This window comes from Leptonychotes weddellii, chromosome 8, assembly GCF_054177405.1.
Source record: "Leptonychotes weddellii isolate Sample4059 chromosome 8, ASM5417740v2, whole genome shotgun sequence".
In the NCBI taxonomy this organism is placed as follows: Eukaryota; Metazoa; Chordata; class Mammalia; order Carnivora; family Phocidae; genus Leptonychotes; species Leptonychotes weddellii.
Window position 1 is genome coordinate 84,094,767 of NC_138376.1, and position 16,004 is coordinate 84,110,770.

A 16,004-nucleotide genomic window follows, 5' to 3' on the forward strand; every position below is an offset into this window, starting at 1 on the left:
GACTTTTTCTATTGGATTAAAAATACCTAACTTTAGTGGCGCCCAGGTGGCTCAGTTGTTTGAGAGTCTAACTCTTGATCTCAGCTCAGGTCTCAATCTCAGGGTTGTGAGTTCAAGCCCTGTGTTGGGCTCCATGCCCAGCGTGGACGGTACTTAAAAAAAAGCAAAAACAAAAACCTAACTTTAAGAATTCTTTCTGAGGGGGAATAAATTAAAATGAACACCATACACCATGCTGGCAACATACAAAGGCCAAAACCACAAATAAAATTAGGTTTCTTAATCAGATTATTTTAATACAAGATGGTACAGCACACTTAGCAGAAAGGCAGACAATCTGGAAGGAGAAAAAAAACTTCTGTTTTTAATTAGAACTTATAGAGAAAAAAAGGTGACAAAGCAGTCTGAACTCAAACCTTAGTTATTTACTACTCTACAAATAAGATTTTCAAATATCTTTTTCTTTTCTTGATATACTTTGACTATGAAGAATACCTAGCATTATCTTGGGTAAATTTTAATCCTCTGGTAGTTATTCTGTTTCAAATGCTAATTTACTTTCAACTATTTGAATGCTATATTGTCTAATAATATCAGTAAAGTCTACAAACTGTAGAAATTGCAATCAATTAGAATGAATTTCTTCTAAGTAGCCTTATCAAACTTTGAAATTACTGAGCTGCTGAGTATGTTCAGAAGCTTGTAAACCAACATTTATGTTTTATCAGTTTATCCCATTCCCATTATATACTGCCTTTTATAATAATACAGAATTATCTAGGGGTGCCTCGGTGGCTCAGTCAATTGAATGGCTGACTCTTGATTTCAGCTCAGATCATGATCTCAGGGTTCTGGGATGGAGCCCCACGGTAGGCTCCATGCTCAGCAGGGAGTCTGCTTGAAGATTCCCTCTCCCTCTGCTTCTGCTCTTCCCCTCCCCCACTTGCAAACACTCTCTCACTCTCTCTCTAAAAGAAATAAATCTTAAAAAAAATAGAATTATCTGCTTTTGAATAATAATCTTCATCCTTTCAAAGTGCAGTCTGTTAACTCTAGTTTGTATCTGTTAAAGTTCTACTTCATCTTTTTTTTTTTTTTTTTTTTTTTTTTTTTTATTTGAGAGAGAGAATGAGAGAGAGAGAGCATGAGAGGGGGGAGGGTCAGAGGGAGAAGCAGACTCCCTGCCGAGTAGGGAGGCCGATGCGGGACTCGATCCCGGGACTCCAGGATCATGACCTGAGCCGAAGGCAGTCGCTTAACCAACTGAGCCACCCAGGCGCCCAAGTTCTACTTCATCTTGACTTTGCACCATTCTGATAGTTATTTAAGTCAAAGACCTATATTAAAAATGTGAAGAGCTTATGTCACCAGAAAAAGAGATATAAAGCCAAAGTAACAGAATAATAATATGAGACTATGTCATTATGATAATCCACTGGTACTCGAAGTAACTAAACTTCTTTGCCTAATTATGCGAAATTCTTTGCTATCTCGTGTTATTGTATCAAAACCCTAATTATGGGCTTTCCCTGTTTCTGATCCCTATCACTTTAGATTACCCTGTTCACTAGCTCTCTCTACTGATTCAAGACAGCTACTGACTGACCAAGTACCTCCATTCCTCATTTTACCTGGTTACTTCCTGAAACCCCACCAGCTGCTTCCCAGGTCCCCAGCCTTCTCAGCTCCCTCATTATCCCCTCCCTCCTTTATTCCTCCCAGGCAAAATCCTAGTCCCTGATCTTCACTGCTTGGATAATACAATTTCTATCCCTTCTTCTGATTGCTAAAGCCCCCTAACCTCTGACACTACGCCTAATCTTCCCCAATCCCTACTCTAGTTTCTGATGTCTCAGACCCCCAGCCAGTGACCTGGATGTGAAGAGCCTGTTTCCTTTTAGAAAACTATGACAAGGCAAGATATAGCCTAACATATAAGATTTTAATTATGAACATGTTTCTCCATCAAAACAATGTTATAAGTAGTTCTCAGGTACTGCAATACTAGAGTACCATAACTCAGTTACCTATAGGCTAAATAGGTTTTGGTGTAGTAGACTGGTAACCTGGGCATGACTTACATCAGTGTTCCCTGAAGCATAAGGCATTTCAAACAACTGGCTTAAAAATAAAGACTTACAGGGGCACCTGGATGGTCCAGTTGGTTGAGCCTCTGCCTCTTGGTTTTGGCTCAAGTCATGGTCTTGGGGTCATGGGATTGAGCCCCACGTTGGGCTCTGCACTCAGTGCAGGGTCTGCTTGAGATTCTCTCCCTCTGCCACTCCCCCTGCTCACACGCTCTCTCTCTCAACTAAATAAATAAACAAATAAATCTTTTTTTAAATAAATAAAATAAAGACTTCCATCTTCCGAAAAAAACTGTTCTGTATTCTCTCAGCAAGCAACGCTATGTTACGAAGAGTAGTGATCAATTTCTGTTAATTGACCAATATATTTGAAGGAATAGGGGCATGGGGGCAAAATTGTATCTGCTGCTGTAAGTATGTTTTAAATATAATCAAGCATTCACAGACCACAATGAAGTAACTGAATTTTTAAAAGTGTATTTACTGGCCCCCTGTTTATTATTACTGAAGGCCACTAAAACCTACCTTTCCATCACATTAACAAATTCAACTTAAAAGAAAGGAGGAAACCTAACCTTCACTGAGACCTGATTATGAACTAAAATGTTTATGTGCTTTAACTTATCTTTACCACAATTCTGTGACAGTAGGTACCATTAATCCTATTTTAGATATGAAGAAACTAAGGTTCACAGAAATCAGATACTTTGATAGTTGGTTATAGAATGAATAATTTTTATTAGGCCAAAAAAGAAAAAAGAGATTGGATGTTTAATTCCAAATCCAAATAAATCAGAATAAGTAGTCTGAAGAATGAACTAGAAATATAATTAGAAATTAGCCATATTTTAACCCAAGAGCTTAGATGCACATTTAGTGTGCACCACTAAAATTTATGCTAGGGTGAGACTCTGCTCTCACGGGCAACTCCTTCCTCCTAAGAACTTTTAAGATTCTTGAACATATCTGGAAAAAAGCACCTTGTCAAAAGATTTCATGCGGTTTAGCTGATATTCTGGTTCCAAGGTAGAGCTGAGAATGGCCTGGAACATTAGCAAGAGGCTCAGAGGGTCAGAGAATCTGAGAAATCTGGGCAACCTGTGGACTGCTGCATGGCCTGCTTCCTTGGAAATGCCAGCCCTAGAAGCAAATCAAGATATAACCCGATTGGGCGCCTGGGTGGCTCAGTTGGTTAGGCGACTGCCTTCGGCTCAGGTCATGATCCTGGAGTCCCGGGATTGAGTCCCACATCGGGCTCCCTGCTCGGCAGGGAGTCTGCCTCTCTCTCTGACCCTCCCCCCTCTCATGCTCTCTATCTCATTCTCTCGCTCAAATAAATAAATAAAATCTTTAAAAAAAAAAAAAAAAGATATAACCCGATCCTCCATTAAAATAGCTTCATTTTTAAATCCCGATTATACTTCAATATAATTAATTAATTAAAATAGCTTCATTTCTATAGCTACCTAGAAAATGGGTCCTTGTAGTAAGAGCAACTTGCCCAAGACATACAGGAGTAATGGTGAAGTTTAGACACGACTCCGAGTCTATCTGAATCCAAAGTCCATAGTCTCTCTCACTTTACAATCTGAAACCGAAGGCATATTTTCAAAAAGTGTTTGAAGTTTCCCCACTTCAATCTCTTTTTTTTTTTTTAAAGATTTTATTTATTTATTTGACAAAGATAGACACAGCGAGAGAGGGAACACAAGCAGGGTGAGTGGGAGAGAGAGAAGCAGGCTTCCCGCTGAGCAGGGAGCCCGATGCGGGGCTCAATCCCAGGACCCCGGGATCATGACCCGAGCCGAAGGCAGACACTTAATGACTGAGCCACCCAGGTGCCCCTCTCCACTTCAATCTCTTATTCTGAATCTATAATTACCAAATTTAAGTTAAATTTTATAGTTTAGTATTTTCTATAATAATAAGCTTTAAAAATTAAATGCAGATTCTTAAAAATAATTTACTTTGACCACAGTGAAAACAATTTCAACTAAAAATTATATTTTCTTTGATTAGAGTTTAAATAGGAAAAAGTTGTTATTATCAATAATAATAATAATAATAGTAATAAAAACCATTTACTGTGCATTTACACTCAGGCTCTAAGATAAGCCCTTTGCATACCACTATCATATTTATTTTCAGTCCTTTACTCTGCATAATATCACTAGTATAATTTTGCTTCAGTACTATTTAAAAGAAAAATAAACAACACTAAAAATAGGGAATAGCCAATTAAATCTAATCTAATTAGAGTAGAATTTGAAATTAATCATTTTATATTTTTAGAATGGAAATAACTGATTTATTTGGTAGGGAGGATACTGACACAGCAGAAAGCCAACTCTTTAATTACCTACCCATTCTTCACGGAGAGAAAGGAGCTACAGAAATCACAGGCCCCTAAAGGCACTGCTTCCAACCAACTAGTCTGTTCTCCTAGACATGGGGAAGAGGGAAAAGTGGGGCAGTTTTCAGTTACATATATGACTCATGTTACCACATCAATCCATCTTCCCTCACCATAACACACACACACACACACACATAAAAAAGTGGTGAACAAAACCAATATTATCTCTTCCAAAACTGTTCCTTCTCACCTTAGTCACCTTTATAAAAAATCTCAGAAACCTACAGGTGACCCACCTCTTTTCTACCACTAGAAACAATAGGTATTTATTTTTTTTTTTAAGATTTTTTTTTATTTATTTATTTGAGACAGAGAGAACGAGAGAGAGAGAGCACATGAGAGGGGGGAGGGTCAGAGGCAGAAGCAGGCTCCCCACTGAGCAGGGAGCCTGACGCAGGACTCGATCCCGGGACTCCAGGATCATGACCTGAGCCGAAGGCAGTCGCTTAACCAACTGAGCCACCCAGGTGCCCGAAACAATAGGTATTTAAATCAGCTTCTGAGAATACAAAGATTTATTAGTCTTCTCAGAAGAAACAAAGTGGCTTGAAATAGAAGCACACACACACAGACAGACACACACACACACACACACAATAATAAATTATAAGAGACTCATGACCTAACATATATAGTAAGGCAGATAGATCACCACAAGAATGAAGAATCTGCTTGTGACTCCTCTTACCCTCCCCCTTCTACCTTCTCAGCTCTTGAAAGGAAATGAAAAGTGCTATAGCATGGTTCTTCCCTATGAACTGACACCATATCCATTTCTCAGATTCATCCTAAAATAATCCCAAACCCCATCTCCAACTCATACAAGATTCTATTTTTCATTATAAGAGTCACCAAGAATACATTTATTTTGCCAAGAAAGCTAAATATTATATATATGAGAAAAGTAATAACTATCACTATCCAACCAATGCAAGAAAAAAAACACATTTTTTTTTTTTAAAGATTTTATTTATTTATTTGACAGAGAGACACAGCGAGAGAGGGAACACAAGCAGGGGGAGTGGGAGAGGGAGAAGCAGGCTTCCCGCTGAGCAGGGAGCCCGATGTGGGGCTCGATCCCAGGACCCTGGGATCATGACCCGAGCCGAAGGCAGACGCTTAACAACTGAGCCACCCAGGTGCCCCAAAAAAAACACATTTTAAAGAGGAAAAAAATCTATGCTAAGTCTTCAGTCCCAAAAGTAAACTTTTGTTCGTTTCTAAGGAGAACACAAGGACCACACCAAAAAACAGATTTTGCTCAAAGGCAATTTCATACATAATTTATTTAGTTCTAGTCTCCTAAAATCATGCCAAACTTTTTATATAGTTATCATTATATAAAAATAATTATTAAATAATCATTTAAAAGTCTACTGGAAAAAAAAAAACTTTTCTACCCTTGGTGGTTTTCACAAAAAACTTAATACTATACTTTGATTTTGTCTCCTTCATAGAAACGGTAAAATACCTGAATTACACATCTATTTCCACAAATCTATACTTCTATAAAGTTGGACATATATTTAAAGAAAAATTTGTATTCCATGCAACATAAAAGCAATTGAGAGGATATAATTAATCTTAATGAGAATAAGCAGAGTATTTCTCCATTTTCAATACATGAAACTTTAACAAAATAGTTTTAAGGTTGATAAAAAGAAATATAGTAGTAAGAATTAGAGCCTTCCTCATAAACATTTTTTTTATTTTTAGATTTTTTTTTTTTTTTTTTAAAGATTTTACTCATTTATTTGAGAGAGAGAGACCGAGAGAGAGAGAGCATGAGAGGGGTGAGGGTCGGGGAGGGTCAGAGGGAGAAGCAGACTCCCTGCCGAGCAGGGAGCCCGATGCGGGACTCGATCCAGGGACTCCAGGATCATGACCCGAGCCGAAGGCAGTCGCTTAACCAACTGAGCCACCCAGGCGCCCTTTAGATTTTTTTCTTATGTTATGTTAATCACCATACATTACATCATTAGTTTTTGATGTAGTGTTCCATGATTCATTGTTTGCGTATAACACCCAGCGCTCTATGCAGAACGTGCCCTCTTTAATACCCATCACCAGGCTAACCTATCCCCCCACCCCCTCTCCTCCTCAAAGACATTTTAAAGTTCTTCTCAAGGAATCCACAGCAAATGTACATTTTATCAATTGCATTTCATATATTTAAAAAAGCAAAAGCTTATTCCTTGATGACAGGGGAAAGTTCCAGGCATTCTACTGAAGTTTACATAGTGGCCTGTTACACAACCATAGTGGCAAGAGAGGTGAAGAAATGGCGGCAAGTCTGTTAACTGCCACTCCACCCTGCCTGCTCTGTGCTATGTGGAAAAACTGCAAGGGACAGTACATTACAGCTGATCCCACCTGTCACCCATCACCATGGAAGCATCAATGCCGGGGTGCTGGCGGTTACACAGAATCTGGACAAAACTGTGCAGAGGTGAATGAGGAAGTGGCAAATGAAAACCAGCAGTCAGAAAGATAGCAAGTATGACAGAAAGTCAGGTTTCCCTATTTCTCTTCCCTCCTCAGCCTATGCCTCTGCCCTACTTCCCTGACTAATTTTCCTTTCAGTCTGTCTTCACTTTCTTTGGGAACATCTCTATTTTTTGAAGAGTACTCAGGAGTTATAGATAGGTAGGTAGGTAGGTAGGTAGGTAGGTAGGTAGGTAGATAGATAGATGATAGATAGATAGATAGATAGATAGATAGATAGATAGATAGATAGATAGAGATAGAGATAGAGATATTTTTTTTAAGATTTTATTTTTAAGTAATCTCTACACCCAACATGGGGCCCGAACTCACAACCCTGAGATCAAGAGTCACAGACTCTACCAACTAAGCCAGCAAGGTGCCCCCTCAAGGGTTATATTTTTAAATCTTTCTTACAGCCTGCAGAACCTAACATGATTAATAAATGCTCCGCCAACTTATTTTTTTTTTAAGATTTTTTATTTATTTATTTGACAGAGAAAGACACAGCGAGAGAGGGAACACAAGCAGGGGGAGTAGGAGAGGGAGAAGCAGGCCTCCCACGGAGCCAGGAGCCCGATGCGGGGCTCGATCCCAGGACCCTGGGATCATGACCTGAGCCGAAGACAGACGCTTAACGACTGAGCCACCCAGGCGCCCCCCAACTTATTTTGATAGTTGAAATTTACCTTTGTATCACTCCAGCTAAAATTACATTTTATAAAAAAACAAAAGAATCTCCACTCTTATGGGAAAAAATCTTCTGTATTTTTGCAAAGAAAAAAGTCTAGAAGACTATACACAAGATGTTAATAATGATTATTTCTAAATTAGCATAACAGATGCTTTTAACATCCTTTTTCCATACTAAGAATTTTTATTTTTATTTTTTTAAGCTTATTTACTTATTTATTTAAGTAATCTATACACCCAATGCAGGGCTCAAACTCAGGACTGGAGATCAAGAGTCACATGCCCCTTTGACTGAGCCAGCCAGGCACCCCCTGCCTGAGAATTCTGTAACGAACATATCTGAATTTCATAATCAGGAAGGAAATGTATAAGATTTGAATTAATGACATTTACCACATTTCTTTTTTTTTTTTAAGATTTTATTTATTTGAGAGAGAGAACACATGCACATGAGCCATGAACAGGGGGGACGGAGGGTTGGGGGGAGATGGAAGGAGAGGGGGGAAGAATCTCTAGCAGACTCTGCACTGAACACGGAGCCCAACTTGGGGCTCAATCTCATGACCCTGAGATCATGACCTGAACCAAAACCAAGAGTCCGATGTTTAACTGACTGAGCCACCCAGGCGCACCATTTACCACATTTCTAATCCAGCAATCTTATGATTACATAGGCCCCAAAGGTAATCAACTTTATATTAGAACTTCCCTGTAACCTCAGGCTAATGTTCATATGTTCCTGTTATGTTCATCACCCAGAATTACTCCCTACTATGGCATATTGTAAACTGGAAAGCGCCATACAAAGATATAAATAAGGTTCAAATGAAATTTAAATTTGATATGACATTCTTTATTAATGAGACTTGAGCTAATAACACATTTTAGTTCTTAAACTTCTTCCCATTCTGTACAAATTCTTCCAAGTTCTTTCCATGGCTGCAGGTTCTTTGACTTCTTTTCTCATCCTCCAACCCTGCTCTCAGAAGTTCTTTTATGGGCAACAGTCCCACCATTTTGGAGCGAAGAGGGAAATGTTCCTAGCATTCTCCATATCAAAAGCCTCTTACCTAGGCGAGACTATGTGAACTAGAAAATACTAGGAGTTAGATATATCATGGGATAGAAAAGAAAAAAGGCAGAGAACAAGCTCTGTCTACTCTTTAACTTATGGTGTTGTCTACATCTCCTGGATCTATCAGTCCAGTCCCTCTTCACCTCTCTGACTCTCACCCACCTTACACTCTCTGTCCTTCTACCACATCAAACAGAAAAATCCAATTCTGCTTCTCACACTGGGCTGTGAATGAAGAGAACCATACAATCACGCAGACTGGTCCCATGACTCATCTCCTACTTTAGGTGAACTACAATGCTTCTATAATCTTATCTTTGATCAGCAAATTTTCACATATCCTTCATCAATTACCTCAAATGCTCATCACTTAACACCACACCCACAAAAAAGAGGCACACAAAAATGTAACTACCTCATCATCCGCCTAGCAAATGGACATATGTTGACAGCAACATTTATTCTCTCACTGCAGAGGATAAACTAGCTTTTCCATTTCCTATTCAAGGTCTATCCCTCCAGCTGTGCTATGACCACTGATTTTTACAAATTCTTCATGTACAGACCTTTTGTCCACTAATAAACCCATACAGCTTTATTGATTTTCTTCCAAATTTACTGAGATATAATTGATGTGCAATAAACTGCACAAATTTAAAGCATACCATTTATGAGTTTTGATATAGCTACACACCCATGAAACCATCATGACAATCAATATGATGAAGACTTACATCGTCTCCAAAGACTCCTCATACTCCTTTGTAATATTTCCATTTCCATTCCCATCCTCAAATAGTCACTGATCTACTATCTACTACCATAGATAAGTTTGCATATCCCAGAATTTTCTATAAATGGAAACAGGTAGGAAAGAGTGTAACTAGGAAAAAGAAAAAGAAAAAAAAAAAAAAGACTGTAACTATGCCCAAGTGCAAAACTGTGGACATGTCCAGGAAATAGATAAAAAAGGCTCTAAATTCTTAAGCAGGATATGAAGGCTAAAGCAGAGTCCCAAATTAAACAGCAATAAGATACTTAGAACAGCTAATATCCAGAATACTGACAACAATAGATGCTAGCAAGGATGTAGAGCAACAGGAACTTTTCATTCATTGCTGGTGGGAATACAAAATGGTACAGCCACTTTGGAAGACAGTTTGGTGGTTTCTTCCAAAGTACACATACTTTGACCATACAATCCAGCAATTGTACTCCTTGGTGTTTACCCAAAAGAGCTGAAAGTTATGTCCACAAAAAGCCTGCACACACTGTTTACAGCAGCTTTCTTCATAACTGCCAAAACTTGGAAGCGACCAAGATGTACTTCAGTAGGTGAACAGATAAACACACTATAGTACACCCAGACAATGGAATACTATTTAGTGCTAAAAAGAAATGGGCTATCAAGCCATAAAAGACATAGAGGTATCTGAAATGTCCATTACTAAGTGAAAGAAGCCAATCTGAAAAGGCCACATACTGTACGATTCCAACTACAGGCCATTCTGGAAAAGACAAAACTATGGAAACAGTAAAAGGATCAATGGTTGTCAGGGACCAAGGCAGGGTGGGAGGGTATATAGGATAAATAGCCAGAGCATAAAGGATTTTTAAGGCAGTGGAAATATTTTGTATGGTGCAATAATGGTAGATACATGTCATTAAACATTTATCCAAACCCATAGAATATACAATACCAAGAGTGAAACTTAATGTAAACTATGGATTTTGGGTATCAACATAGGTTCATCAACTATAACAATTGTACCACTCTGGTGGGGGATGTTGATAATGAGGTAGGCTATGCATGTGTGGAGTAGGGAATATATGGCAAATCTCTAGACTTTCTACTCAGTTTTGCTGTAAACTTAAAACTGCTCCAAAAAATAAGGTCTATTAAAAGAAACATATAGTAATTTTGGAGTTGAAAAGTACAACAACTAAATGAAAATTTCAGCAGCATATCCAAGTTGGCAGAACAAAGAATCAGCAACCTTGAAGGTAGGCAATTGAAAGTATCCTGTCTGCAACAAATAGGAAAAAAAAATAATTAGGAAAAATAAGTAGAGCCTCTGAGACCTATGGGACACCAACAAGCCTATAAACATGTGCATGATGTGAGTCTCAGGAGAAAGGAGAGAAAGGGGCTGAAACAATATCTGAAGAAATGATGGCTGAATATTTTCCAAATTTGATGAAAAACATTAATCTATACATCCAAGAACTCAACAAATTCCAAATAGGATCCACACTTACACACACATATAGTCAAACTGTCAAAAGAGAAAGACAAAAAGAGAATCTTGAAAGTCGTAGGAAAAAAACTCCTTGTATACATGAGATTCTCATAAATTTAACAACTGACTTCTCATCAGAAACCAGGGAGGCCAGAAGGCAGTGGATTAACATAGTCAAAGTGATGAAAGAAAAACACTGTAAATAATTCTATATCCAGCAAAATTATCCTATGAAATCAAAGGAGAACCAGGTGAGGAAAGAAAAACAAAGAAGCAAGTAAGACATTCTCAAATACAAAAACTGAGACAATTCATCACCAGCAGATCTGTTTTATAAAAATATACTAGGGCGCTGGGTGGCTCAGTCACTAAGCATCTGCCTTTGGCTCAGGTGATGATCCCAGGGTCCTGGGATCGAGCCCCACATCGGGCTCCCTGCTCAGCAGGAAGCCTGCTTCTCCCTCTCCCACTCCCCCTGCTTGTGTTCCCTCTCTCACTGTGTCTCTCTCTGTCAAATAAATAAATAAAATCTTTAAAAATAATAATAATAATAGTAAAACCTTTAAAAATAAATAAAAAATAAAAATATACTAAAGGGAGACCTTCAGTTAAAATGAAAGGACTATAGACAGTAATTCATCTACACAAAAAATAAAGGGCACTGGTAAAGGTAAAAACATGGGTTAAAAAAAAGAGCATAAATGTATTTTTGTAACTTATTTTCCTTGTATATGATCTGAAAGACAACTACATAAAGCAATAATTATAAAACTGTGTTAGCAGGCTTATAAGGTACAAAGTATATATGCACTTAGCCACTACATAATAACATCCATGCTCAACTTATGTCAAAATCACTATAACACTGGGGTTAGGTCATTCAGGTAGTGATAAAATACTATTCAAGCCAGAAACTGCATACTTCCTAAAGGTCTATTAAGCAAATTCTCGATAAAAAGATGAAGACTGTGGATGGGTCATGCTTTTCCAGCTTCTGCACAGCAAAATAAACAATCAACAAAATGAAAAGGCAACTTACAGAATGGGAGAAAATATTTGCAAGCCTTATATTTGATAAAAGGTTAATATCCAAAATATAGGGGCACCTGGGTGGCTCAGTCAGTTAAGTATCTGCCTTCTGCTCGGGTAATGATCCCAGGGACCTGGGATCAAGCCCCGCATCAGGCTCTCTGCTCAGCACGGAGTCTGCTGCTCCTTCTGCCCCTCCCACTCCCCCACTCATGCTTGCTCTCTCTCTCAAATAAAATATTTTAAAAGAAAAAACAAGAATAGCCAAAATATATCAGAAATTCATACAACTCAATAGTAAAAAAAAAAAAATCCAATTAAAAAATAGGCAGAGGAACTGAATAGACATTTTTCCAAAGACAACAAACAAATAGTCAACAGGTACATAAAAGGAGCTCAACATTACTAATCATCAAGGAAATGCAAATCAAAACCACAATGAGATATCACTTCATACCTGTATAATGACTATCATCAAAAAGACAAGAGATATCAAATGCTAGTGAGGATGTAGAGAAAAGGGAACACATGGATTCCTCATCATAGAGAAGTCTCTGTTTCAAAAACAACATCTACAACTGGGTTTTCATTTCCTAATAATTAATACCTTAAATATCAACTTTTTTCCCAATTAACTCGTAGAAAGTGAATTAATGCTATACTAAACGATGGTATGCTATAATAGCAAAATTGTACACCATATTCATATTGGTTGAGATAATATGTTTAAGAATTTTAGGGAATTAAAAATCACTTACCAAAAATGCTTATTCTGGCAAGGCATTACAAATACCATTTCATAATTAATAGAAAACTGCCAAACTGGAGTTTTTAAACAATATATTTATATTCTAAAGCAAACTTAGGATCATGGACTGCTAGTAGAATTTTTTTGTTCTGTTTATTCATTAATTCAACAAACATTTATGGACCACCTGCTATGTGCCAGGCACTATGCTAGGAACTGGGGATAAAAAGACAAAGTTTCTGCCCCTTAAAGTGTGCACAGTCTAGGGAGAAGCTCCCATTCTGAAAGCAAAGAATTTATGACTAGAAGAGACCTTATAGTTCCCTTATTTCACAAATAAAGAAAATGGTACTCATGGCTAATTAGCCACTCAGGCCAACAGACACTCAGGTCTACAGATTTCCTGCCCCTGTGTTCTTTGAACCACACACTTTCTTTGAGCGGTGATGGCGTACTTCCATGTGGGTGAGGCAGAAACACGGAACTGTGTGCAGTATGTGTACAGCTACCAAGTTAGAAACGGAAATACCTAATGGATATAGACAATATAAATATTTAACAATTTAGAGACAGAAATCCCTAACTGATGTGATATCATGATAAAGCTCCAAGAAGAAACTAAAGAACTAAAATAAGAAACTGAACTAAAGGTAATATAATGGTAAGCCTTCTAAGCCATAATCATGGCTTCGCCTCTGTTTACTGATATGTTAGGTGGGGATATTAAAAGTGCTTATTTTATATGATTGCTGTGAAAAGTAAATTAATTAATTCTTGAAAGCACTTAGTAAGCCTGGTACCTAGTAAACATTCAGTAAATGTTAGGTATTCTTATAGACAATCATTTCTTAAATGCACAAGTATGTCATATAAAGACAAAAAAAAAGAAAAAGAAATGATCTTTCTTTAAGGATTTATCCTATTATTATAATGATAGCCGTATTTTTCTAGCAACTAGTAAAATCTAGTACTAAAACATGTATTACAGAAAAAATATTTAATATGCATAATATCTAATATCACCCCTTTCTCTGTAGACATGTATCAGTCTTAAAATTATAAGAAAAATAGACATTAATCAAATTATTACTTTAACAATGAATTGTATTAATAATGAATTATATTATCAATATATCAATCAATTATACTGATTAATTATCAATATAATTATTGATTAGTTATACTGATTAATTATATTAATGAATTGTATTAATTCATAATTTAATTAAATCATCATGTAGCTCAGTATTCCTAAGATTATAAATCCTAAATATCACTGAGAATTTTTAAAGATGACTTTCAAGTAATTAAAAAGTTTAGGCAGCTTTTCTCATCTTATCTAAAATATTAAACTAATTGACACCTTTGAAATAATTATGCATGGAATACATATGAAACTATTTCATTTTAATATCACTCATCATCCAATATCAATAACAAAATAAATAACATATTGATATCCACTTACTGCAATCTCTCTACAAGCCGACATGGATATTCCTGTGCCTTCAATTTGCTTCAATGCATATTCCTTTTCATCTTTTCTGCATACAAACAAAAAAATATTATTTTTTCTAAACATTATTTTCAGATTCAAAATCATAACTACAAAAACAATAAAAATACTCTAGTCTCTCAGTGATATATAAACACTCTCACTATACATGCATTGCTTACTGTTTCTGATAATATTACAACTACAGAAATATGAAATACCAAAAAAAATTCATGTTACAATGAAAACAGTAGACAGAGCCAAAACACAAAATTCAAAATTGAAACAGGATACTAAACACACCACTACTTTCAAAAAGTAAGCAAGCATAAATATAAACCCAAGCATATTGCAAGATAATTCTACTCCTGTCTTAATTATCTGTAATCTATGAAAGCATTCTGTTATAAACATTAACTACAAAAATAAATGACAGATGTAAACTTCTATACTTGTTTAAAGTAATTTCACAGTATAAGAACCACTTAATAGGAGGGATGGGCTCTAGAAATATGTCAATCCATTGGGACACCCTACTTCTGACCTAGGATAGGGGATATTCAAAAGCCTCAAGACCTCAACCAAAAGCCTTGGGAAGTCTTTAAAACTCTAGCCACCAACATCTCATTCTCAAGAACTCTAGGAAAAACCTAGTAGGTACAGTGAATTTTCCAAAAAATGTAGGCAGGGTTAGGAATTCTGGGAAATCCCAGTAATTACCAGGGTGCTCAACCAAGGGAAGACATCAGTTCAATAATGGTGATACAGTCCATAAAAAAATAGTATCACATGAGGGGCGTCTGGGCAGCTCAGTCATTAAGTGTCTACCTTTGGCTCAGGTCATGATCCCCCGAGGGTCCTGGGATTAAACCCCACATTGGGCTCCCTGCTTAGCGGAGAGCCTGCTTCTCCCTCTCCCTCTGCCCCTGCCTCTCTCCCTAACTTATGCTCTCTCTCTAATAAATAAATAAAATCTTAAAAAAAAAAAAATAGTATCACAACACAGTATCCTCAGGGTACTGACACCAGAACCAGACATAGCAAAATGTCAGAAATGTGGTTCATATTATGGGTTGTTCTGATAAGAGGAGTATCATCCACACCTATGAGTTTTGTCTTTTGATTATATTGGAGCCTCAGCAAACTTTCATCATGTCATGATGGTTTTCTCAAATGATAGCACCTAAATGGTGCCACATCTATCCTACTTACCTATTCCTTATCTTCCCCATTCTGTGTTTACTAGCAGATAAAGCAGTTTTGTAAGTAGGCTCCACACATAGCATGGAGCCCAACACCGGGCTTGAACTCGAGACCCTGAGATCAAGACCTGAGCTGAAATCAAGAGTTGGACACCTAACTGAATGAGCCACCCAGGTGCCCCACAAATAAAGCAGTTTAAGAGGTTATTTGTTATTTTAAAACATTTTACATGCCTTTTGAAGATTTTCACAATCATCTATGGTTTGGGCAAATAAGTGAATTATAGTTACTTTTCCCCCACAATCAGTTTGAAAATTATATCCATATTTTTCTTCCAATATATGGCATTCAGGAAATAATTAAGCAGCACTTTGATAAACAGAAAACACACCAGATATATCAAAAGGATATAGACTGTTATGCAATTATTAAAATGATATTCATGACCATCATCAGAAAATGGAAAACATTTACTATATATTAGTGAGAAAATACACAAATTATACCATATAAAAATATACATACATCTAGACA

The 16,004-nt window shown here is 37.0% G+C and overlaps 1 protein-coding gene across 4 annotated transcripts in view; it reads right to left on the reverse strand.

Annotated features, from left to right (window-relative positions):
- CDK19 (cyclin dependent kinase 19) overlaps positions 1–16,004 on the reverse strand; it is a 174,593-nt gene that overhangs the window by 96,547 nt on the left and 62,042 nt on the right. For all 4 annotated transcript variants that reach the window (XM_081828808.1, XM_006735468.3, XM_031030363.2 and 1 more), the window contains one exon: positions 14,241–14,316. In XM_081828808.1, the coding sequence (XP_081684934.1) occupies positions 14,241–14,316 (76 nt within the window). The remainder of the gene's footprint in view (positions 1–14,240; positions 14,317–16,004) is intronic.